Source organism: Pseudomyrmex gracilis, unplaced genomic scaffold (assembly GCF_002006095.1).
Source record: "Pseudomyrmex gracilis isolate BER0280 unplaced genomic scaffold, ASM200609v1 scaffold_136, whole genome shotgun sequence".
Taxonomy (NCBI): Eukaryota; Metazoa; Arthropoda; class Insecta; order Hymenoptera; family Formicidae; genus Pseudomyrmex; species Pseudomyrmex gracilis.
In genome coordinates this window covers 69170-93933 of record NW_018020720.1, presented here as the reverse complement: position 1 = coordinate 93933, position 24764 = coordinate 69170, and the positions used below count along the sequence as shown (strand labels likewise).

The 24764-nt window shown below is 36.1% G+C and overlaps 5 protein-coding genes across 7 annotated transcripts in view; 2 read left to right on the top strand and 3 right to left on the bottom strand.

Moving 5' to 3' along the window:
- Positions 1-82: 82 nt before the first annotated feature.
- Positions 83-5974, top strand: LOC109856846 (tubulin-specific chaperone D). Its single transcript, XM_020432542.1, has 17 exons — positions 83-779; positions 895-1033; positions 1204-1390; positions 1474-1702; positions 1830-1978; positions 2059-2288; positions 2380-2519; positions 2631-2736; positions 2846-3023; positions 3124-3282; positions 3380-3583; positions 3683-3847; positions 3950-4074; positions 4199-4353; positions 4863-5061; positions 5208-5522; positions 5680-5974. The coding sequence occupies exons 1-17, from the start codon at positions 259-261 to the stop codon at positions 5959-5961; spliced, it is 3483 nt and encodes a 1160-aa protein (XP_020288131.1). The 5' UTR covers positions 83-258; the 3' UTR covers positions 5962-5974.
- Positions 5975-6475: 501 nt separating this feature from the next.
- On the bottom strand, positions 6476-8801 carry LOC109856834 (alpha-(1,3)-fucosyltransferase 10). 2 transcript variants are annotated; one of them, XM_020432528.1, is made up of 7 exons: positions 8519-8801; positions 8389-8431; positions 8160-8287; positions 7826-8045; positions 7549-7738; positions 7278-7455; positions 6476-7138 (listed from the first exon to the last, which is right to left on the bottom strand). In XM_020432528.1, exons 1-7 carry the CDS (start codon positions 8588-8590, stop codon positions 6644-6646), a joined length of 1326 nt encoding a protein of 441 aa, XP_020288117.1. In that variant the 5' UTR covers positions 8591-8801; the 3' UTR covers positions 6476-6643. The 2 variants fall into 2 exon arrangements, with proteins under 2 accessions (XP_020288117.1, XP_020288118.1); XM_020432529.1 differs by having other exon boundaries at positions 7549-7678.
- Positions 8802-9502: 701 nt separating this feature from the next.
- Positions 9503-13831, bottom strand: LOC109856829 (WD repeat-containing protein 3). Of its 2 annotated transcripts, XM_020432522.1 has the most exons (15): positions 13491-13831; positions 13177-13386; positions 12890-13087; positions 12628-12801; positions 12339-12544; positions 12129-12264; positions 11830-12020; positions 11532-11727; positions 11207-11434; positions 10809-11078; positions 10484-10726; positions 10211-10371; positions 9900-10122; positions 9594-9796; positions 9503-9520 (listed from the first exon to the last, which is right to left on the bottom strand). In XM_020432522.1, exons 1-14 carry the CDS (start codon positions 13659-13661, stop codon positions 9632-9634), a joined length of 2772 nt encoding a protein of 923 aa, XP_020288111.1. In that variant the 5' UTR covers positions 13662-13831; the 3' UTR covers positions 9503-9520; positions 9594-9631. The 2 variants fall into 2 exon arrangements, with proteins under 2 accessions (XP_020288111.1, XP_020288110.1); XM_020432521.1 differs by lacking the exon at positions 9503-9520 and having other exon boundaries at positions 9548-9796.
- A 1433-nt stretch (positions 13832-15264) lies between these two features.
- Positions 15265-23471, bottom strand: LOC109856840. Its single transcript, XM_020432539.1, has 9 exons — positions 23255-23471; positions 21979-22436; positions 21607-21876; positions 21187-21338; positions 18433-18530; positions 17696-18056; positions 17386-17597; positions 16899-17240; positions 15265-16791 (listed from the first exon to the last, which is right to left on the bottom strand). The coding sequence occupies exons 2-9, from the start codon at positions 22300-22302 to the stop codon at positions 15401-15403; spliced, it is 3150 nt and encodes a 1049-aa protein (XP_020288128.1). The 5' UTR covers positions 22303-22436; positions 23255-23471; the 3' UTR covers positions 15265-15400.
- A 749-nt stretch (positions 23472-24220) lies between these two features.
- Positions 24221-24764, top strand: part of LOC109856851 (RNA-binding protein 48) — a 2269-nt gene continuing 1725 nt past the window's right edge. The window contains exons 1-2 of the mRNA XM_020432551.1: positions 24221-24378; positions 24439-24652. Of these exons, the coding sequence (XP_020288140.1) occupies positions 24545-24652 (108 nt within the window). The 5' untranslated portion in view covers positions 24221-24378; positions 24439-24544. The remainder of the gene's footprint in view (positions 24379-24438; positions 24653-24764) is intronic.

Here is a 24764-nt window from a genome sequence, read left to right as displayed (position 1 = left end):
CTATTTCTTATCTATGTTACCTACGCTGCTTATACATTGCTTAAATGGGAAAAGTGGGGGGAACTAGCAGTCCATACTTATATAGTCAAAGCGTAGTATAAAGATCCGTGAAAAATGTCAATGCGGTTATGACAGTTTTCAAATAAGTAATCGAATACATATAAGGCGTTGAAAACCTGTGTGTCGTATGCGCGTGGCGCGGTGGTCACAGAAAATTATCACATTCGAAAACTCAACGGGACAAAATTTGATGAGACAATGGTGCTGAACGATCGCGCAGATCCGGAAAAAGTCGGATGCGGCTTTAACGGTTTCAAAGAAATAGATGAAGTGACAGCTCTGATAGCGGAACTGAAGAAACCGGATTTGTCACCGAGTTTAGTCGAGAGAAACAGGGATCGTTTTAATTTCATCTTGTCCCAATATCAGGATCAACATCAACTCTTAGATCCTTATCTTGAGAGAATACTCGAGTCTTTATTGTCGATCATCAAAGATGACAATTGCGCGGAAACTATCAAGCACAACGCGTTTAAATATTTATTTATAATCATGTCTGTGAAGACGTACAAGAAGATAGTCACGTATCTTCCGCACGAGGTGATAGATCTCTTACCCGTGCTCCGAATGCTCGAAAAGCAAGATCCGACAGATGTTGAAACGTGGGAAACCAGATATGTTCTTCTTGTATGGTTGTCCATTATTTCAAAAATACCATTTCCTCTATCTCGACTGGAGACATCTGAGAATATAGATTTAGAACAAACTATTGTTGTCAGGTATGTTTTTTTTTTTTTTTTTTTTTTTTTTTTTTTTTTTTAGATACATTAAAACTCGGTAGAATGACGAGTAATGCTTTGACGGTGTAATTTATATAATTCTAATATATTTTAGGATCTTAAAAGTGTGCAAACAATATTGTCTTTTGAAAGATGCGTGCGCTGTGGCAGCTGTATTTTTAATAGCAAACTTTTTAACAAGATCAGATGTCAAGAGATTATATCTAGAAGAAATGATTATGTGGTGCTTAAAGGTATAAAACACTTGTATTATAATATATAATACACGTTATATTATAATATATAATATATTATAAAAACACAGATATTACTTTAAAAAAAGGAGGGATTTTAACATGTTTATAACAAATGGCTAACTAATTCAAAAATAAGATTTTTTTTTTATGTTCTCAAACATTTTCAGTGCATAGAGGATGATCCTTACAGACACGGGCCTCTGGCTGTAATAGCTTCAATATTGAAACACAGTGCCAGGGAAGATGTCAAGCCGTATAGTCAAATGCTTCTTGACAATATATTGAAACTTCGATTGAGTGACAATCCGGCAGATCTCATTAGGAAATTTGGAATAAAAGTTGTTCAACGCATAGGTATCTTCAAATGAATTTAACTTACATTTTATTTAAATGATTTTTACAAAGTGCATCTAATAATATTTTGCAATATTTCGCAGGTCTGGTGTTACTGAGAACAAAATTAGCATCGTGGCGTTATCAAAAAATAAGTCGGCCAATAAACATCATGCTTAATGTAAAAACAGACAATGCCGAGACCATTGAAACTTTTTCCGATCTTAAGAAACCTATTTCGAATGACAACGAAGATCAGGAGATTCCGCCAGCTATTGAGGATATAATAGAACAACTCATAGAAAGTCTTCGAGATAAAGCAATTACCATCAGGTATGTGAGTGATTTTTTCTTTTTTTTTTTTTTTTTTTATTCAAATATTTCAATATGTAAACTAAGAACACAAAGCATTCAAATGACAATGTGTGTACATATTTTTACTTTATTTGTCCGGATATAGATGGTCTGCTGCGAAAGGTATTGGCAGAATAACAGCCAGACTGCCAATGGATTTGGCTGACGACGTTCTGGGATTTGTGCTAAACTTGTTTTCTAGACGCGAGTCGGATTCGGCCTGGCACGGTGGTTGCTTAGCCCTCGCTGAACTCGGTACTATTTTCTCTCGCTTAAAAAATTTTAGAAATTTTTTTATTACTGTTACTTGCACTAACGTGTATATTTTTTTTTAGGAAGACGTGGCCTATTGTTACCTCATAGTCTGAATGACGTAATCCCCGTGGTTTTGCAAGCGTTGGTCTTCGACGAACCCAGAGCTTACGGATCGATCGGTTATCTGATCAGAGACGCCGCTTGTTACATATGCTGGTCATTTCCAAGAGCTTACGATCCGCATGTTTTCGAACCTTACGTTAAAGAAATCGCGGCAATGTTGTTGGTCGTGACCTGTTTTGACAGAGAAGTACGAATCGCGTACATGTGACTTTGCTTTAATTGTTTTTATTTTTATTGCACTTATAATTCAACGCTCAAAATATCGCATTTGTTGTTAGATAAATTGTAGAAGAGCAGCGTCCGCCGCGTTTCAAGAAAACGTCGGAAGACAAGGCAATTTTCCGCACGGCATTGACATACTAACCCTCGCTGATTATTTTGAAGTTGGAGTGAGAAATCACACGTATCTCAAAATCAGGTAAATAAATTTTGTTCGACACAACAACAAACATTTTTCGTCCGACATATCCGCGTATCCCATTTATATATATATAAATTTGATCAAAGCTTACGCAGCATTATCTGTTAGTGTACAAATTGCGCAATATGAGGAATACAGAAATCCCTTGATAGACCACCTGGTCGCGAAGAAGGTCACGCATTGGGACACCGCGATCAGAGAACTTTCGGCCAAGGTAAGATGTTTTTTTTTTTTTTACAACAATGATATAAACGGAATGTACTTGTGTTGCATACACAATGCACTTTCAGTTCTATATATAAATTATTAGTGATTCGTTACAGTCGCTTTTCAATCTGACGGTGACCGATCCGAATTACATGATAAACACGGTACTACCTATGTTGTTAGACATGCTGAATTCGATCGATTTAAATGTTAGACATGGCGCGGTGCTAGCCACCGCGGAAATTCTCGAAGCTCTGTACAACCATCTTAACGACAAAATCGAGAATATCATCGGTGAGAAAATGTGTCTCTCTTTTTTACGAATATAATGAAAATATAGACGTTTCTTTGAAACGTTCATTAATCGAGCGGGATCGATTATTTATTTATTCAGGTGTTACGGCTGTGGCCGACATACAGGATCTAATACGTACGTTCAGAAGCAGAGGACTGTTTAAAGGACTCGGAGGGGAGTTGATGAAACAGGCTTGTGCCGTGTTGATAAAAAAATGTTCCATCGTTCACTTTCCCATTCATTTCTCGGACGTTGTAGGCAAGTATAATAAAGTAAACGAATTTTTGATTTACTAAAAATAAATTCTTTTTACGTCAACACACACTTATATATTTGTTTGTCACGATTAACGCAGACGACTGGCAAAAGTTGTTGGAGGAGTGCTTGAGTCACGAGGTGTCCGCAGTTAAATTAAAAGCAGCCGAGGCGCATAAGAATTTTTTTATGGAGTATTACGTGGATGTTGACTGCGATACTCGATATGCCATTGTGAATCGTTATTTAGAATCTTTGCAGTCGAGCAATCAACTCATTCGAATAGGATTTGCGCAAGCAATAGGTTTGCAAACAAAAGACAATTTTTAACATTTTTTTATATTTTATATCCGTATATACGGTGTCAAACCTACGTGTATTTAATTCGTTTCGTTCTTTACAGGTTATTTTCCATTATTTGTAATTCGTGAAAGAGTGGATGACTTTATAACGGCGTTGATCTCGTGCACTCGCATAAACGAGAGTACGTTAAAGTGGGCGGAAAGTAGGAAGGAAGCTTTGCATTCATTAGTAATGATATTGCAGACATTGGGAATCGACGAGGCAGGTGAGATCCTCCTATCTATGGAGTCATCCATATCTCACCTGTAAAAATTAACTTACTTAAATTATTTATTCAGAAAACATTTTTAAAATGTTCGTGTTTCAGACAAGTGGCGAATATTCGTGCCACACCTGTACGATTGTTATCTAATGGCTCTTGAAGAATACACAATAGACAGTCGCGGTGATATAGGCGCTTGGGTGAGAGAAGCGGCCATAACTGGATTACATGTGCGTAAATATTGCGGGAAACAAAAAATAAATTAAATAAATTTAAAACATTTTTCATCGCAGTAATAAATGCACAACAGAGCTCTATTTGCTAACTCTCAAAATATCTGTCTCTTGTCTCTAGGTATTGACAAATTTAGTGTCCCAAGCAAACTTGTCCGACATGTTGACCGAAGAATTAATGAGCAATGTCATTGGCGGTATCGCGCGGCAAGCTGTCGAAAGGATAGATGGAATTCGAGCTCAAGCCGGTATTGTTTTTAGTGCTCTTATACACAGGTATGCGTGTTTATTAAATTGTGATGTTAATTTTTGTCTCTCACTTTTTTCTCTCTGATTTTAATCCTTTAAAAAAAAAAAAAAAAAAAAAAAATGAAGCGAGATACATATTGAGCAGTTCGCAGGATGTTGTGCGTAAATGAGAGAATATATACTATATATATATGTATGTATTCACGTGTAATATTTTTCACGTTATTGGGGACCCTGCATATATAAGATGCAATATTAGCATCATATTTGATTTAAAGAATTGTTATTTCAATTCCAAAAAAATCTCATGTGAAAAATATTACACGTGAATACATATATATATATTCTCACATTTACGCACAACCACCTGCGAGAACGGCTCTTCATGTCCTTATATTCACATATTATTAGTTTAAAAGACTTATAGAGAGTAATCTCTATTTATCACTAATTTAGAGATACATATTGTCTTATTAATTAGCGGGACGCGATTGTGTTAGACAAAAAATTTATTTTTTCTCTTGTTTGAAACACAGCGACCCACCGCTTCCAAATATTCCATATATCGATGAGTTGAAAACTATATTTCCTTACAACGAATGCAAGGAGACTATCGAATGGAGAATGGAATCCGCAACGTTTCCGCGGTTCATCAAGATGTTGGATCTTCCATTGTATAATTCCCACGTGTTAACCGGGATTATATTCAGCGTTGGTGGCTTGAGCGAATCATTGGTAAATTTAATAAATTTATTAAAATAAAGAATTTTATAGTAGAAATAAAAAAAGAAATTAGTAATCACTTCGATAACAATCTTATTTTAATAAAAATTTTATTTAGATTTTTTGTTAATCGATTCACAATATTTCTATTTTACCAGGTAAAACACTCCAGCGTTTCCTTGTTTACTTATTTACAAGAAATCGACATAGAAAATTCCAAAAATACATATAGGACTCTGATATTGTCTATGATCTTAGATATATTCGAGAAAAATCACAAAAATGAAAGGATGATAACGTCGATGCTGGCATTCTTGGATCGTTTATTGAGTTCAGGTTGCGTTCAGTCCGTCTTGGACAATGATGATGTGTTTGCGGAGGATATGTTGAGATTATTGAAGCGCGAAATAAAATGTTCTAATAATATGAAACTGCTTATCAGCAGTATAAATGTTTTTTGCCAGTTATTGCAGGTTTGTGAAAACAACACTTTTATACAGAAAATTTGAGCAATTAAATTTTAACGGAATATAGCTTTGCCGGAATCGACTAAATTAAATGACTGAAATTGTTCTTTTTTTTTTATGATTAAAATCTTACTTTTATGTAAAATGTTTTTTTTTTTTTTAGGTGCGAGGTCCTGTTGCGAAGAAAGCGTTTTGTCAGTTGAGTATATTTCTATGTCACAAATATACAAGTTTGAGAAAAACAACCGCCGTGCGCACTTACGAGGCGTTAACTCTTTACGGAGAAGAGATGGATATAACGGAGGAGGATTTGGCAAATATACTTACAAAATTAAATGAGACAGATTGGGAACGACCAATCGCAGATCTACGTCCTGTTAGAAATCATTTGTGCGACCTAATGAAAGTACCTGCGCCAGTTTTACAAGTAAAACCAACGAAGTGAAAACAAAAAAAAATAAAAAAAAAAAAAAATAAACTTTGTTTACTTTGCGAAAAGTTTAGCTTTCGTTCAAAATTTATGCTATATTTTCTAATGCCGAAGCGAAGTGGCACAAATTTTAATCATTAATACGTTAAACAAGATTCTTAATAATAAATTATAATGCTGTCTGCAAAAAAAAATACTATTTAAAATACTATTGCATGTGTGTGTGTGTACACATATATCTATATAAAACAAACACACGCTCACAGCAGAATCACCTGATTGCGACAGATTTAAATCCCGACGGAACGCAATATGTATGTACACATACACGCACATCTTCTTTTCCATTATGTATATTACACAATTTTGCACATATTTTTTGTAAAAAAAAAAATTATACGCAAGATAGTTTTTGTAAAAAAAAAAAAGTATCTTGTATGTAATTAAACAATTTTTTTGTAAAATGCATTTAAATAATTTCTATTGCTTTTTTATACACATTAGAAAAGAAATGTTATATAAAAAAAAGATATTTATACATATATATAATACTAAAATAGAGTAATGCTTGTAACATATGTAAAATTTATACGTATTTCGTACTAACGAGCAATCAACAATTTTATGAAACAATCGAATGTTTATAATTGTCAGAGAAATTCTTTGCAACTATGTCTATATAATTCTCCTTTTCGCATCAACACTTGTTGTTGTCGTACATATTCATTTTTTGTTCATTAAAATGATTTACATCAATGCTGATATTGTTGATTACGTAATGATGTAGCAGTTTGGCACCACATTTTTCAATATTCCACTGTTCCTTCCACCAATTACGTTTGCTGCTTTTATCCCTTTTTATTGGATCTTTCGGCAAAGGGCAATCGTATTGCCTTCTCGTTACTATACTAATCTCTTGTGATTTGTGAGTATTCTGAACTTGTTCGCAGACAAAACATTCAAATTTGTCCACGTAATTTCCAAATTCATTAGGAACTTTCGATGGTCTCTTTTCAAGCACATTTAGCAATCTCTTATTCGTAACGCGATACTCGTGATTATTCAGCTTGTGAGATAAATATTCTTCATACGCGGAATCATTTCTCAGAAGTTCGTGCAGAAAGGTGGCGAGCGTTACCGGACTGGCGAAGTCTAATATGGAAACGGCAGATTTATCATTTGGCAACCAATCCTTAAAAAAATTTTACACAGATAGAAATAGAAAATTTAATTGTAAAAAAGAAATTTATTTTAATTAAATTATCTGTACATAAATGGGTAAAAGTCATATTATAAATCTTTTAAACGATTTACTTTCTATCTTAAATTACCTTGAAAGATGGTGATCCATAATATATAGGTACGGAACCGACGATAAGTGGTCTCCATAGTTTTTCGGTGATGTAATCGTCGCAAATTGCATTCTCAAAGGCTATGGTAAATTTGTACTCAGCCACAAAAGATAAAAACTCATGATTGTTTAATTTATCAAGATAGTTATTTCTGAGCCTGAACAAATATATATATATATAAATTTATTAATTGATAATTATTAATTATTTTTCACTTTAAAAGGTATAAAACTATTTTTATGTAATTTACCTGTCATCAAGCCGAGCGTTATTTATACACGCACCATAAGAATCAACGCGAATATGTTTCATTAATTCTAAGACATAGTAATCTCGGTCGCTAGCAGTATCACAGTCGGATTGAATATATAATACTGGTGCTAAATTTTTTGTTTGCATTAATACAGATTTTTCTTTGGCAGAAACAAAATGTGTCTTTGCTAGAAATTTATGTATATACGTATGCGCACGTGTGTATATTAATTACACATGTTTTTAAATATTTTGCAGTCACATTTTATTTTTACCTATTAACGTTTCTAAATCTGGCAAATCAAGAAGCGTGAGCGGTACATTGCTAAATCTACTAAATGTCGAAGAATAGTTAAAAAGATTGAGCGCTTTCTCATGAACCAGTATAGGATTGTTTCTGGGAGATTCTTCATGAAACAAGCCCCATGTTATTACATTGCTTCTCCAATTAGGTAAATCGTAAACGCGAAAATTACTCCCATAAAATAAAATACTCTATAAAAAAAAAAAAATTAATGAGATATTCAAACTTATATTAAAAAAAACTTAGTTCCAAGTATAACTTGTTTTGTTTGTATATAAATTGTGAAGCACAACAAGATATCATACTTTCAAGCGCACGTTGGTTTCAAATGTTCGGTTGTGCGTTAAATAACATCTAGCATTTCCGCAAGTTTTTATTTGAGTATCACTGCCAAATGGTGTCCACCATAATATGATAGGTATTTCACTGTTATCTGTGTCAAAACAAAATTATGAGAGAAATCATTAATTAATTTAGAAAACTTCTATAATACCAGTAACAACAACAACAACAACAATGACAATAGTGGATTACCTGAAAAAGTTAAATCCACGGAATTGTAGAGTAGCAAGCATAACTGAAAATAAGAAAAAATTAGGTTCAGAAGAAAATCTATCAAGTGTTGACATTGTGCTCTCACTTATACGCTTGTTTATATACACACCTCAAGTATTATGACAACCACTCCTAACATAATTGCAGTTGCAAACATAAGACGGATTTTTTGCGCCATCATAATTTTGATCACATTTACAAAAAAAAAAAAAAAAAAAAAAAAAAAAAAAAAAAAAAAAAAAAAAAAAAAACAATTTTATCGCATAAAATATAAATTATTAGATATTAAACGTGTAAAATCAAAACGGTTACATGTTAAAACTATAAAAACCCAAAACTTGTCCATAACCTAAAGTATGATTGACGTGGAATATATATGGTCCAAGTCGCGCTATAAACGCTTAAAAGCGTCATTTGGTTGCGTTCGGCAGAACAAGCTGCTTTGCAACGCGCGATCAAACATGATGATTGGCTTTTAATTTTAAAACCAATTAATCAAGGTCAAATGTTAGGCCTGGTTTATGCGGGCTTAAGATTTTAATATTTCTGTTTATTAACAGAAGCATAACAGAATATAACAGAAGCATTGAAATCCTATAGTTGAACTGTGTACCCCAATTCCGGCATAAATTAATAGTTATTACCCGCATAAACAAGGCCAAAACAAGGCCTTATTTGCCCGCATAAACCAGGCCTTAACAAGACAACTCTCAGCAATTGTTCTGCTGAGACGCGGCCATTCTCTATCTCTTTTTATTCATCACTAAACAATTGTAATTGATCAATTCTTAGAATCATTCTACAACGAGTTGAAAATGTCCCATTGCCAGTTGCGAAAGGTAGCAATTACAAAAAGAAAAGTACTATTTCTGGTTGCGCTTTGTCGTTGCGGTTGCTAAAAGAGAATTGGTCAACTTTTAACTTTTGTCAACAGCAACTGGCAACCGCAGCGCGTAAAATAATACTTTTTCCTTAGTAGTTGCAACTGGCAACGGGACATTTTCAACTCATTGTAGAATGGCCTTTACCGATTGCGACGTGTGCGATAGTCCCAAAAACCCGTTTAAACGGATCGACTAATTTCCATTTTGCCGTCTTTTGTGAGAAAAAACTAAAAACAAGTTTTTTAATACATGTTTATTGCTTTATATTTATCTACATAAACATATAAAAATCGATTGTACTTGTTGTAGTCTCTCCGTTGTCGTTCAAAGAGGACCACCTACAGATTCATAATTGCTCTCTTTACAGCCTTCTCTCTGTTTCGCTTGAGCGCGTTCTTGTGCTTGCTGTTCTTAGTAGCGTCTCTAAAGAATTTCACTCCCTCTTTTTCCTCGATGATACGTTGTATGTACATCATTCCATGCAAATTGAAACCGACAGTATCCTAATATAAATTGTTAAACACACAATCAGTAGTCAAGTAAAAATGAGACAATACATTTTTTTTTTTTTCAAGCCTATTACAAATAAGAAATTTGTTTTATTACCCTTAACGTGGATATCTTTTCCACAGCGAGTTTCTTCAACATCTCCAGTGTGGATAAAAGATTTTGATTGGCCACTATCGGACCGTGATGCGCTTGTATTAAACACAAAGTTATTCGGGCTGCCAGTTCGGTGTGACAATCCCTCTTCAACAAGTCAGAAAGTTTTTGCAGAATATCACAAGCGGCGGAATACGGCAGCAACATCAGCGTCTCTTCCAATTCGCTGAAAAATTATTTTATCACATTTTTTTTTTTTTATATTCTTATACAAGTGCGATAACACTTCTTCGGTGTTCTCTGAAACACTTTACCTTGTTCTAACGCGCTTGAAAGTTTCTAATAGAAAGTCTTGCGTGGTTGTACAATTGTACGCTTGCATCAGCAAAGGAAGAACGGGCGTTTTGCCCTCACTTTTACTCAACTCTGTCTCAAACTGTTTGGACACTTCTAAACATTCTAATATCAGTTCAGCCTGAAAAAAAAAAAAAAAAAAAAAAAAAACAAAACAAAGTAGATATTTCGTTGTGCAAAGTTTGTAATAATTCTGTGTCTGAAAAAATTTACGCATTCTTTTTTCCACTCACAGCCTTTTCACTGCTAACAGTCTTTCTGGAAGGTAGAGCTTGTTGCTTTTGTCCCAAAACCGCGGTAGTTTCTCCGGTTGCCAATTCGTTTTCTTGTTCGGCTCTTTCTTCCTCGGCCTCGTCTTCCAATACTAAAGGTTCGTTAGTTTTCTCGTACAATCTAATTACTCTGTCAGAACCGCACGACGCGACATAAGCTCCGTTTGGCGAAACGCAACAATTCCAACTTTCACCAGCATGACCCTGTGTGTAACAAAGCACGTGATTGAACAATCGCAACGCACACAAAGTCGCGCAAATTATTTAACGAAACAAATATTATTACTTGTAACGTGACGATCTTTTGAAATATATCAGCATCCCATTGTTTTATCTTGCCATCCTTTCCAGACGTAAAGTAGTAGTGAGTTCCGGGCACGAACGAAAGACCGGTGACAGAATCGTCGTGCGCAAACAAGGACTTGTGACAATCGCCGAAATCGAGACCCCAGATCTTAACGTTGCGATCGGCGGAACCGGTTGCTATGAGCGCGGAATCGCTGGATATGTCCATGCACAGTACCGGTAACTTGTGTCCGTAAAGCGATATGAAGAACTAGAAAAAAAAAAAAAAAAAAAAAAAAAAAAAAAAAAAAAAAAACACGCGTACACGGAATATTATTTATTAGAAAACAAAACCTGAAAAAAAAACTGTAAAGTTGCTTATAAAATTTACTGCGATACCTTAAATGTGTCCAAGAAAAAGATTTTGACGGTGGAGTCCAATAGAGAAGCAGCAACGAATCTGTTATTCGGACTTATTCTTACACACAATACACTTTCTTCGAGCTTGAGCGTTCTTGTATGCACCACCGAGAGAACCTTCGCCTTTATAAGATAGTCGGAATCCTGAATGAGTTCGAAATTCCAAAACTTCACCGTCTGATCACCACTGCCGCTAGCAACTCCTTTCTGTATTAAAAAAAAAAATGTATCAGTTAGATTTAAAAGTAAAAGCGGTTACTGGAGAGATATTAAATTTCTGAATGTATTAAAAAATTGACATTACCAAGTCAGGAAATAATGTCACGCTCCAAAGTTCTTTAGAATGTGCCGATACTTCTTCCAAAATATCACCAGATGCAATGTCAATGATAAGCATTTTACCGCTTTTTAAGCCAACAATTAAATGCCTGTCACCCGGCACAAACGTTACCGTCAATGCATAACCACACGGCACCGTACGTAAACACGCCAACGTTGGCCTGAAACAATCGTCATGTAACAAAAAAAAAATAAAATCCTGCATATTGTTGATTAAAATCATGCTGTTTGAAAATGTGTACGTTATATTGTACATACGTTACCTGTTCCATAGTTTAACAGAATCTCCGCTCACAGTAGCAAATGCCAAATTGTCTGAACTGAAGCAGATAGCTCGAACGTCTGTACGATGTCCATGCACGGTTATCGAGCGCAAACATCTCACCTCGGGATTCTTCTCTTCCACAATCAAGGAATGTAATTCGATCGAGTTATTGTTAACTCCAACGCACAACTGCGCGAAATAAATAAACACAAAAAATCAACAAAATTTAAACAATAATAACCACGTCGAGTAATTTTAAAAATTACTAAAATTACATAAATATGTAATTTTACTAACTCTGAGTTCATTTCCTTTGCCTAGAATTAAGTCGAGTCCCTTTACTTTACCGGAAAATTGAACGACGGGTAAACGTTTTATCTTGTCCTTGAGAGACGGTTCCTTCGATAGCGCTTTCTTTGCATCGTCTCCTTCCCTGATAACAAGAAGCGATTGAAATTTTATTCTGAAATAAATTTTGATTTTTTTTTGTCAGAAATTTTAACTTACTGTTCAGCTTTCTGTCTTTCTCTCTTCAGTCTTTTTGTAAATCTACTCTTTACCACGTCATTGGGTAATAAATAAAACAATTCCACAGAATTTCCCACTCCGTAACATCCGACAACTTTGCATGTGGAATCAACTTCTAGAGAGACCACACGACCTCCTCCAGCTCTCAATATGCTCCCAGCTTTTTCACATTTTATTGGATATTTCTAGACAAATATCAAGCTCGAGTAGTCTTGTATTTCTGGCATGTAAAACCAAATGTATTTTTATACAAAAAGCAAATACATACCATGTCGGTATCCACACTTTCCTCAACATCCTCATCCAGGCTCAAATTACTTATTGCAGTATCGCACTCAATACCTTTGTCATCGAGAAAAGTTATTTTCCAAACTCGCAGTTCTCTATCGTTGCATCCTGTTATTAAATACTCGTCATTGTTTACCAAAGCTAAACTCCAAACCTATCATTGCATAAATATCAAGTCAAATAACAGCAATATGTGTTTTAAGAAATAAGAATATAATTAAGCATAATATTAAGTTACACACTTCTGATCTGTGGCCCACAAGAGTTTTGAAATTATGTTCCGTGTCCAAATCCCAAAATTTCACAAACGTATCTTTGCTAGAACTAACAAGAATATTCTTTTCCTTCATAAATATCAACTTGGTTATCACACCCTTGTGTCCAGTTAACCGACATATTCCAGTTTCTGCTACAACATCCCAAACAATGACATCTGTATCCTGTCATATTAAAAAAAAAATTTTATAAATAACTAAAATAACTTTTAAAGCACATTTTTTTAAGTTACATTCGTAAACATACTTCTCACCTTAGAACCAGTAGCTAATCTGTGTCCTAGAATGTCATACGCCAAGGCTGTTATCTCAGATTTGTGTCCTACAAATATACTATTATTTTCACCTGAACTCAAATCAAAAATTTTTACTGTCCCATCTGTGTAACCAACAGCTATGTGTTTTTTGTCCGGTGACGCAGTTAGATGCGTTACACATGCTTTTTCACCAGAAAGCACTAGTGTCTATAAAAAAAAGTTGTATATAAGTGTATATAAAATATGCTCTGTCAATCGTTACGTTTTAACACAATAATTATTATTTTATTTCTTTCTTTTAAATTACTTACTTTTTCTCCACGTCGCAGATCCCAAATATATACATGTTCACATGCAGCAGCAGCTACATATCTACCCTCTTGAGCTTCCAATGGTACAAAAACAACGTTGCATCGAGGACTTGCAATTATATTTGCATTACCCGCTGGTGTGTACCTCAAATATTGTTTGGTTAAACCCATTTTTTGTCCCTGTAACTTCTGCTTTTACTTTTTAAAACTACTTCATGTCATCGCACACTTCTGAGGGTTACAGACGCGCACGTGCAACTCAGGTTTGGTTTGGTGGCCAAATATGGCTCAGCAGAGATACTTTCCGAAATCTTACCTTGATGATTGTTCTTTTTACCCGAACTGGCTACACTAGTTCAGAGATTAGGCTACACTAGTTCAGAGATTAGGTTAGGTTAGGTTAGGTTATCTTTCTTCTTCTAAAGCCTGTTCTACATTGATCGCAAGCGCAAACGCAAGGAACAGGTCTGGTAGAATTGACGAATCGTATTGATCAAATCAGCCAATTGACCAGCGTGATTGGTCAATTCTACGAGATCTATACCTTGCGATCAATGTAGAACGGGCTTAATGTGAAGTAAAAAAAATGAACTCTGAACTAGTGTAGCCAGTTCAGGTAAAAAGAACAGACCTTTGGTTACTAAAATCCTATATTTCACGTCACGTGTATTATAGTTTCTGGTTTATCAAAATAGGATTTTTGGAACGTACTTCAGAAGCGCTAAAGTGGTGCACGCACATTGGAAACTACGTAACCATGACTACGAGATTTGTCGGTAAGTAAACTAACGTCGGTGCTCCACTTTGATCTTAGCCAATAAAGGGAGAATTAATTCTCGCCCGCGCGAGAGAATACTTAAAATATGAATAAACTAAAAATACAAACAACATATGAAGATATTCAATATCTGAGATTTTTTTTTTTTTTTTTGTTAATTATACAGATCATTTATATAAAGATCAGTTTATTAGATATTTTTATTATTTTTTTTGTTTTTTTAATTTTCAAAACTGAAAGTTAAAAAATATGAGTTTTCATACATAAAACACACAATAATCCCGTCAAATTATGTTATTATTTTCATTTATGTTGATTTCGATCTATCTTAAGAGATGCAATTTATTTATTTTCTTTCAAAACCATGATTACTTCAAAATCATGATCCATTATTCGCTGTATTATTGTATAATCACATATCATACAAGAGATTATTAATTTTATTTATACGCGAAATCGGGAACGCACAAATAAAAGGGTAACTGTACATTATTTCGCATTTTATTTAGTGTGTGTATATATAATAATAATTATATATATTATATAATATATATAATATATATAATTATGTACATATATATATATATTATATATATATTTATGTGTATATATATGTATATTTGTGTGTATATATATGTATAGAAAGAGAGGTAAAATTATATTCCGACACTTTCACACCTCTCACATGATAATCAGACAGATGCAGACTCTGTTACACGGTTGTTCTTCTCCTTGGGATTAAACGTTTTTTTTTTTTTGTTTTTTTTTGTTTTTGTTTTTTGTTTTTTTTTTGTTTTCGATGCAATTAGCATCATCGAAGCTCCACTGATGGAACATAAATTTCCTCGCAAGGCAACTTGTGAAACAGTAGTTCCTTCAAAAAAAAAAAATACTTCGCCTTGCCAATTCTCACAACACCACTCTATATTACAATTCTTTTTTTCCCACGAAGACACGAGTTTGGTAATTGTCACTCGATTATGAGCTCTATTTATACGGCACATTATCGTACATACATTATAGTAACATTAAATCTCTGTTGAGGGAATTTCCTTTTTACGAAGGAAATCGAGAAATACAAGAATGTCCATCGAGATAATCACACTGTTCCTTACAATAATTACTGTTCTCTTCAATAATTGTCCCTTCCTCTTCCTCCTCTTGACTGTTCGTTATCACGTCCTCTACCGCGGTTATTGTAACCGCTTCGGCCCAAACTGTCACCACCACCTCGACTCATACCGCGATTAGGTCCATTCTTTCCAAAATTGCCAAAATTCGAGTTGAAACTGTTCATCTGACCTTGAGAACTCTGGCCGCGAAAATTGGGTCCGAAACCTGGCCGATCAAACGGGCCTGCGTTTGGTCCACGAAAGTTGGGAGGTCCCTGAAAGCTGTTGCCAAACGGCAGGCCTTGATTCGGTCCGAACGGCGTTAACGGACTCGGCCTGAAGTGATTCGGTCCGAAATTGCTGTTTGGTGGCGGCCGGAAGTTGGGTCCGAAGCCACCGGGCGGCGGGCCGTTGGGCATGAAATGCATGCCCGGATGCGGTAGCAAATGCGGCGGCATAGGACCGTCCATGCCAGGCAATCCGGGATGCGGCGGTTTCACTTGCAAGCCAGGATGCGGAGGCATATTGGGATGCGGCATCAGCGGCGGCGGTGGCATGTTGGGATTAATGTTTTGCATATTATGGTGATTCGGCAGATGGGACATGCCAGCCATTACGTGCATGCTATTGCCCATACCGCCGGAACCCATTACCATTCCATTATCACGTTTATCAAAGCTGTTGCTTTCCGACTTGCCACGCGGCCCGTCACCCACTTTCTCATCGTCCCAATGACCGCCGTCGCGATCTCGTTCCCTGTCGTCGTACGCGTCGTTGTCAAGCGATTTCTTCTGCGACGAGAAAGCACCGGAGCTGCGGAAATCTTTGTCGGCAAAACTATTGCCACGTGAATCAAACTCGTTGCGCAAACTGGACCAACTAGTTCCGCTGGACGCGTTAAACCTTAGATCCTCGTCCCCGTGATTGCTGCTTCTCAATGGATCAGCAGATTTCCTGAGATCGTCGTCTTGGCCGAGAGAGTGGAAAAAGTTGCCTTCTCCGCCGGTGACACTCGACTTGGTGATACCAAATCTCAGATCGGTGTCGCTAGACTGCGAGTCTTCCGTGAAAACGCCTCCGAAGACAGGTTGATGGATCTTGGACGTGCGATCGCTAGCTCCGCCGTCACTCCAGCCTATCAATTGGTCGAATTTACGTTTGCCCCCACGATTCAGAGTTTTCAACAGTTCAGGATTCTGAGCAAACTTCGAGCTAGGCAAGGGTGGTGGCAGATCTACTTCAGGCACTTTAGAATAATCGATCTCGCCATCATCATGCAGATAATCCTCGGTTTCCTCTATATTGTCCGGCGGACCCACTACGTCGCGTAACTCCTCTATTTCGCCAGAAAATACTAATTTGTTTATAGCCTCAGTTCCTTTACTGATCGCTTCTGCTAGTTTTGAACCCGCTGAAAAATGTCAGTTGAAACGAAAAAAAAAAAACAATGTGAAAATAATCAATAAAAAATTTTTTTTCTAAAATACTACAATATAATTCTAGAACTAAATTACTTACGTTCAACTGGAATCATTTTGCCGTACAATATAATAGCATTGGGCGTGACTTCATTCAGCGGCACAGCACCCGGTGTGGTCTCTATTAACTGATTGACAAATGCGTTAAGCGCCTCGACTTGTTCTATATCCTCAGCTTCCATTTCGTTCCATTGAGCTTGGAAATTTCGCGGGATCGGTTTGCTGTACGGAACTTTTTTGTTGGCAAATTTCTTGCCCTCATCAACCGCGTGATCCAAGTCCAATCCCGGAATTCCGCCGCTTTTGTCATTCTCGACATTTTCACTGTCCGTATTGATTCTGTCGTCCGGTCCCATTCCAGGTATTACTGCCGCTTCGTCAGCTGAGAGAGAGAGAGATAAAAGAGAAAAAAGATTTATTTAAAATATAAAACCTAAATTATCGTCTTGTGATCTTTTGTTATAAAAAGCACATTTTACGATATATATCTCTAGAATTATTACTACAAGACAAGTGTAAGAACTCACCGACTTCGTGGTCATCAATACCAGCCGTACCCGCTGGCAATGTGTTAAGATTGTATTTATCTCTCATTAAGTCTCCTGGTCTATTGCGCGTCCAAAATTTAGAGGTATGATCGTTGCTACCTGAGCACAAGATATGTCCCAACGGATGCCAAGCTAAGGTCCAAACTATACTATCGTGCGCTTGCTCGATCGCTCCTACTTCTTTATCCGCCCTACAAAAAAAAACAATTCAACGTTATTATGTAAAAAATTTTTTTAAGCGTTCAAAATAACAGCGCAATAAAAATTGACGACGAAACAAATACAGTACCCCACGTGCCAGAAGAGTATCGCGCCGTCGCTACCTCCGCTACAGAATAGACCCTCGTGACTTGGATGCCAAGCGACGCTCGACGCCTCCTTTTTATGACCGCGGAAGGTTTGAACTTCCTGACTCAGATTTCTAAGATCGAATAGCTTCAACAAGTGGTCTCTTGACGCGGTAACCAACCAGTTACCGTTCTCGTTCCATTTGACGTCCATTACGGTCGATTTGTGTGCATGAAGAGTCGCCAACGACTGACCAGTCTTCGGATCCCACAACTTAACCGGTTGCTGATTGTCTTTGCTGCCAGAAATGACTAGACTTTTTTGCGGATGCCAGTGCACACATTTCACATCCGCGCCGTGACCTGCGCAAAAAAAAAAAGAACGTTATTTGTCGCGCGTCGAATTTACGTAACACAATTACAGATGCGTGAAAGATGTATCACAAAAGTAATTGCATACAAATACAAACGTTTTTTTTTTTTATAGAAAACAATACACATAAAAAACATAAAAATATACGCTATGTGAATTACTTGAGAAGAGATGTTATATAAAAATAATGAATCATTATACGAAGCTCTTAAAGATATAAAAATAATAAAAATTAGTAGTAAAAATTAGATTGTGTTTAAATAATAAAAAATCAAAGAAAAAGAGCGACAACTAAAAGAGAGATGATATCTTTTGAGAATCTTCAAATGGGAGATAGATAGAAAAGAGAAAAAAAAAGATCATTACCCCTAAGAATTCGCTCCTCATGACAACGAAGAAAGTCCCAAATTCGAACGGTTCCGTCGTCGCTGCAGGTCGCCAATTTGTGATCCGTTGGGCTGAAACTACTCGCCCCCAAAAGAAAAAAAAAAGTTACATTTGAACAATTTGCACGTGAGTGAAGAAAATTGTTTGTTGTCTTTTATTTGCCGATAAATCCAACAACAATGACAACGTCAAAAACAGTTAATCTTACAATTGTACCCACGCACCAATTAAACGAAATAAAAAAAAAAAAACAAAACAAAACAAAAAACTTATTATTATCTTTATTTTAAACAACTTGTGAGAGACGTGAGAAAGTTGTTAGAAATCAAAAGTTCAAGCTCGCGTACACGATGTACAAGAGCGCAAATAATAATATTGTGAGAAAACCAGGACCACACAAATTTGCTCTCTTAATTAACGAAGTATTCAAGTGTTTGTCTTACGGAAGTTTTAATTTTGTATGGTAAAAACAAAGAAAAAATAAGGAGTTTTTGTAAAACAAAAAAGTCGAGATAAAAAAATTTATATTTTGCAGATGATTGGCGAGCGCAACTTGAGCACTCTGATTCTGCTCAATGATCAAATATACATGTGTGCATTTTTATTTACTGATTCGTCATCGTCAGCGCATGCAACATCGAGAGAGATATGTACAAGAGAAAAGAAAATTCAAATAAAAAAAACTCCTGTCATCAACGTCATTGACGTTGACTTGTTTGCGTTCAAATTGTTTGTAATTACTCATGCTTCGTCTGAAGAGATTTTTTTATTTTTAAAAATTTATCTCGCGTGCCGATTATATATATAAATGTGTGATGCAAATAACTCGTAAGAAAAAGTATATCAATAATAATTCTTTGTGCGCGTATATATAAAATTATTATCTGAAAAAAAACCATACACACAAAAACCGATAAAACCTTCTGCAAACTTTCCTTTGCGGTCAACTTTTTCTGTTCGTCTCGCGTTTGTTATTAAAAAAGTATATTAAATAATTATTATTAATTAAATTATACGCGGAAAAGCAGAAAGGAAAAAAAAATGCGTGAGCAAGAGTGTGTGCACGAGCAAAGTGCGCGCACACGCAATTAAATGGATCGTTCTCGTTTTTTTAAATTAATAAAAAAATTATTTCGAGCAAACTTATAATAAAATTTTTTTTATATTAGCCGAATGTCACGTACTATGCGCCATCGAGGAATAGACAGAGATCAATAATAAAAAGGAACGTTTTGTATATGTGCAATGTTATTATTATATTTTGTAAATAAACAAAAAACCATCCGCGACAGTCATATCTGGCACTCAAATTGAAAGCCCATCCACTATGTGTATCTCTAACTGGGCACAAATGTGAAATCATCTCTCTCTTTCAGTTTCAGCTTTGTGAAACCAAACTGTGTTTCTTTTTTTCTTTGATGCCACATGACCACCGAGTGATGTATCAAAAGCAATTTGTTTGAAAATTTACCATTTATTGCACAAAAAATGTCCGAAGTGTACATAAATTCTATTCTTATATTTGTCTTTGTTATACGCTATCTCTCCCTCTTTCTCTCACTCTCTCGCTCGCTCGTTCGTTCGCTCTCTCTCTCTCTCTCTCTCTCTCTTTCTCTCTGCGAAAAGGCACAAGTGACACAAAACCAAAAAATAAAATACTTTGTTCTCATAGCCATGCAATAATAAATGTAAATATCTTTATTCAGCTTTATTGAAACTTAAACGATATATAAAGAAGGACACAGGATATTTTTATCTTTTATTTATCAATATATATGTATAGGAATCTCGAAACTATATATATGTATATTGTATATATATATAGGTAGAGTCGTATATATTTGTCTTTTTATTTGTTATACTCTTAAAAATATACATCTTTGTGCCGAATAAATAATCTAAGCCACAATAAACCGCTTAAAAACAAGAGAGCCATAAGGACCTAAGAGCATATACAAAATATAACTTAAGTGCCACTTTTTTTAATTACGTACGTATATGAGCATAAATGTGTATATCGTTATTATATACACGGACAGAGTGAGAAATTTCAGAAGTTAGGTCCCCAAGACTCCGACCACAAGTCGTGAATCTTACTGACACGTGCGCACGTAACACGCAAGCAAATTTTTTTACGTTGTCCTTGTGTACCAACTTTACACGCGGCTAAAACCGCGATATTTTGCAGAAAGAAAAACGCGTTAGGGATTATTTATTTTTTATTTTTTAAATTTTTTTTTTTTTGCAAACGTAGCGCTACAGTATAAATTTTTGAAGTATAAAACTCAGGATTTAAAAAAAAAAAAAAAAAAAAAAACAAAAAAAAATTGACTCGCAAAAAGAATTAGAATTTGACTCTTCAGACTTTTTTGTTATTTCTCTCTGAAAATTCCCTACTTGGCAAAAAAAGAATGTCGAAACGATCTTTGTACAAATCTAACTCGGGACACTCGGCGACTGAGCACTTTTCTTACGAGCATGGTTCATTCCATGATTTTCGTATATAGTTTTTGTCATTCCCAATGTTTTTTTTTTTTTTTACTTTAAAACTCTGTCAAAAAATCATCTGTGTACCCGCACAAGAATCAATATTGCCCTGCCTAAGTGACGGCACAAAACCAGAAAAGGAAGAGAATGAGAATCATGTCCAATGTCCTAACTACAGCAAGGATTGACGGATCATCGGCAACAGTGGCGCAAGAGATGTAAGGACTAGTGTGGTAGATGGTATACCTGAGTCCTCTAATCGCTTCTTTGTGCGCTTGAAACATCTTGACGTTGTTCATATTGCTCTGCCAATATTTCACGTATCCCGCATGGTCCCCCGTAACCATCCAGCTCTCGTTGTGGGACCAAACCATTGTCCTCACCGGGCTGTCGTGCGCCTAAACAGAAGAATTAAATTTCTCCCATCAAAATCCGAAATAAAAACCCTCTTAATCTCACTGAAAGTCATAAAAATTATTAAAGTACAGCACGCGGCTAAATAAACAATTGTACTCTGCAAGATCTTTATAAAATTTGTCGCATTTGAGACTGAAAAGTTTTGGTTTCTGAGAGACATATTTCACTACTACGATAACATAGTTTGTATTTATTTCTCTTTACACACACACACACACACGCACACACACACACATATGTATAAAATACCTGAAGAATGGTTTCAAAATTGAATGTTAGGCCATTCCACAAAGTAAATTCTCCGCTTGAAGCGCCTGTGACAAGCCGTCTTCCTTCCGGTGTCCAGGCCATACAAAAAATGGGGCAACGCATTTTATTGGTGGCCGTTTTCACAAACCTCGTAGTGACTGCATTTATGGGATTGTCAATGTAACTTGGTGGGGGTAATAAATCAGGATAGTACATTACGTCTGGTTGTAGCGCTTTTCGATCCCTGTAGTCTCGTTGCCATACTCGATTCTGTAAGTATTCAAGAGATTTTAATAGACACAGTCTCAGAAAATTGAATTCAAAAAAAAAAAAAAAAAATTGACGAAAAAGATTCAAAACTAAAAAATTTACTTCTAAACTCTTGATAATGGCGGAATTGTAATCGACAGTTTTCCGCATAACGGATTTCCTGAGCCTCTTCCCGTCAAACTCGTCCTGCATCATAGGTTCTTGTCCCACAACAATCTTAGGAGCGTGGTAAGGTCTGAACGGTTTAAAGAAACCACGATTGCTCTCTCTGTGATTTGGATACCGATGTTGATAATTCCCAGATGTGTTTATGGTAGTTAAATTTGGAGGTGGCGCCGATAAGTTTGGAGTCGGAGGCGGCGGCACAGACATGTTAGGCAAGCTAACAGTCGGCGGTGGATGAGCAAATTGAGTATTTGCGGCCATTGTGTGCGAAATAATTTTTAATTAGATTTTCATCTCTTTTTTAATAACAGACAAAACAATGATCAAACATGCTTCTTCTGTCAGTCAATATCGTCATAGCTTTGCACTGACAAATCCATTTTTGACAAAGAATCCTGTAAAGCGGAAACACAAATAATAAATTATCAGAGTCTCTTTTTAAAACTGTTATCTTACAAAATTATTAATTTTTTTATTATCGCATAAGTGTTATATCAAATATTTAACAAAACACGCGCACAGAGCAATCAATAATCTGAGAGCAAAATTTGTATACGTACATACAAGTACAATATTTGTCATATGTACTGCAATTTTACTCTTAAATTTACTCAACATTTAATTGATATATATGATAAATGTATAAAATGTATAAAACTTATTCCGATATTTGATGCTTAAGAGCTTTTCGGGTTTGAACAGCGTGTGTCATTTTCATCAACCGACGTTTCGCGAACGTTTCGGCTCACTTCGTCAGGGTTTTAAGAGCAAACCTGATGACCGAGCAGCTTGAAACCTTTGACGAAGCGAGCTGTGAAATGTTCACGAAGAAACGTCGGTATAAAAAAATGACACACCAACGCGGTTAAAACCCGAAAAACGTTCTTGTCGAACGTAAACTACTTATTGTTGATATAATAAAAATGTAAACAGAGCACTAGATTCATCTACATGTTATTCGATCTCTTTTTTAATTACTTATTAACGTTGCTCCGATTTGTTGAATTAAATTGTTTTCGAGTACACGTACTATTTTTTTTCTCTCTCTCTCTCTCTCTCTCTCCTCTTCTTTCTCTTATATATCGCAATTTTTTTGCGAATACAGTTAAGTCGCGAAATTATAACGGAGAGTTGAGCGAGAAAGAAAGTCGAAACGCGTACAACACGTCACGGATATTCGCAAAACAATCGAAACGAAAAATTTTATACGTACGACAATACGACGAAGACACGCGTTGACGAGTTTTTTTTCACAGTTCACGCGGAGAGAAGACCGAGAGCCAGACCCATAATGGCGAATTCGATTGGCGTGCACTCGCTTCGTTCCAACGGGCTAGTAACTTTATTACTTGGCGCACCTCGGATTGTGCATACTGAAATGAACGCGGCTACGCTCGCGTGCTCGCCGCGAACGCCATTACTCTTTCACAGGCGACGACATTCGTTTCCGTCAGGGATCGCTGATTTCCGTCAGTGCGACCAACTTGCTCGGGTGAAAAATACCCGATTATTCGATTTTTGCGGATTTTCCGCACTTCGGGTTCTTCACTTTGGGTGCGTTCAGACAACTCAACGGTTGAGAGATCATCGCTTGTGATAGGACTATTCTTCAAAATCCGCTGCGGTTCCAAAAGTACGATCCAATCAGAAGTGATTATCTCTCAACCGTTGAGTGCAACTGTTGAGTTGTCTGAACGCACCCTTTGTTCTTCGTCGACGCCTCAAAAGCGATTGGTCGGGACGGGAGTTCCACTTGGCGATCCACCGCGCGAGCGACAACGTGAACGGTTCTTTTTCCTCCAAGGGATGCGTTCAGACAACTCAACGGTTGAGAGATCGTCACTTATGATAGGACTATTCTTCAAAATCTGAAAACCGGTATTTCCAAAAGTATGATCCAATCAGAAGTGATTGGGTGCGTTCAGACAACTCAACAGTTGCACAACGGTTGAGAGATAATCACTTATGATTGGATCGTACTTTTGGAACCGCATCAGATTTTGAAGAATAGTCCTTTCATAAGTGATGATCTCTCAACCGTTGAGTTGTCTGAACGCACCCATTATCTCTCAACCGTTGCGCAACTGTTGAGTTGTCTGAACTCACCCAAGGTAAACAGGTCCGAAACGGTATAGTGTATTATTCTGTCATTAGAGCGCGCTGGAACGTAAACTTCTCGCTGACGCTCCATCACGATGATTTTCAGATATATACGCTCGTGAGAGAGCACGCGTACGAGTATCGTGTTTGTTGATAAACGAAACTACGACCTAACCTATTCCGCAAAGCCGGAGGCCCCCGACGGCTATAAATAAAAGAGGGTATCTGCGAAACACGGTACGCAAATTTTTGTTTTTGCATACAATGGATTTTTTTAATCATTCGATTCTATTCTAGGAAGAAAGCTCTTCGTCGCTCTTCGACGTCTTCTGTGTTTTTTATTTTTTATTTTTGTACGAGTGTCTGATTTTGTTTTTTTGTGTGTGTTTGTATATATTATATTATGACGGAAGAAAAGTGCAAAGTGACACACATGCCTCACCATGTGCAGCAAAAATTATGTAAGACTCGACCGCCTTACAGACAAGGAAAAAAGTTGACAGCAGTCAAGGTAGCGTTGGGGACTTGTATCCTACTCTAAAAAGTTTTAAATACATTTCTATATATATACATATATATATATATATATATATATATAGATATATTATATAGATATATATATA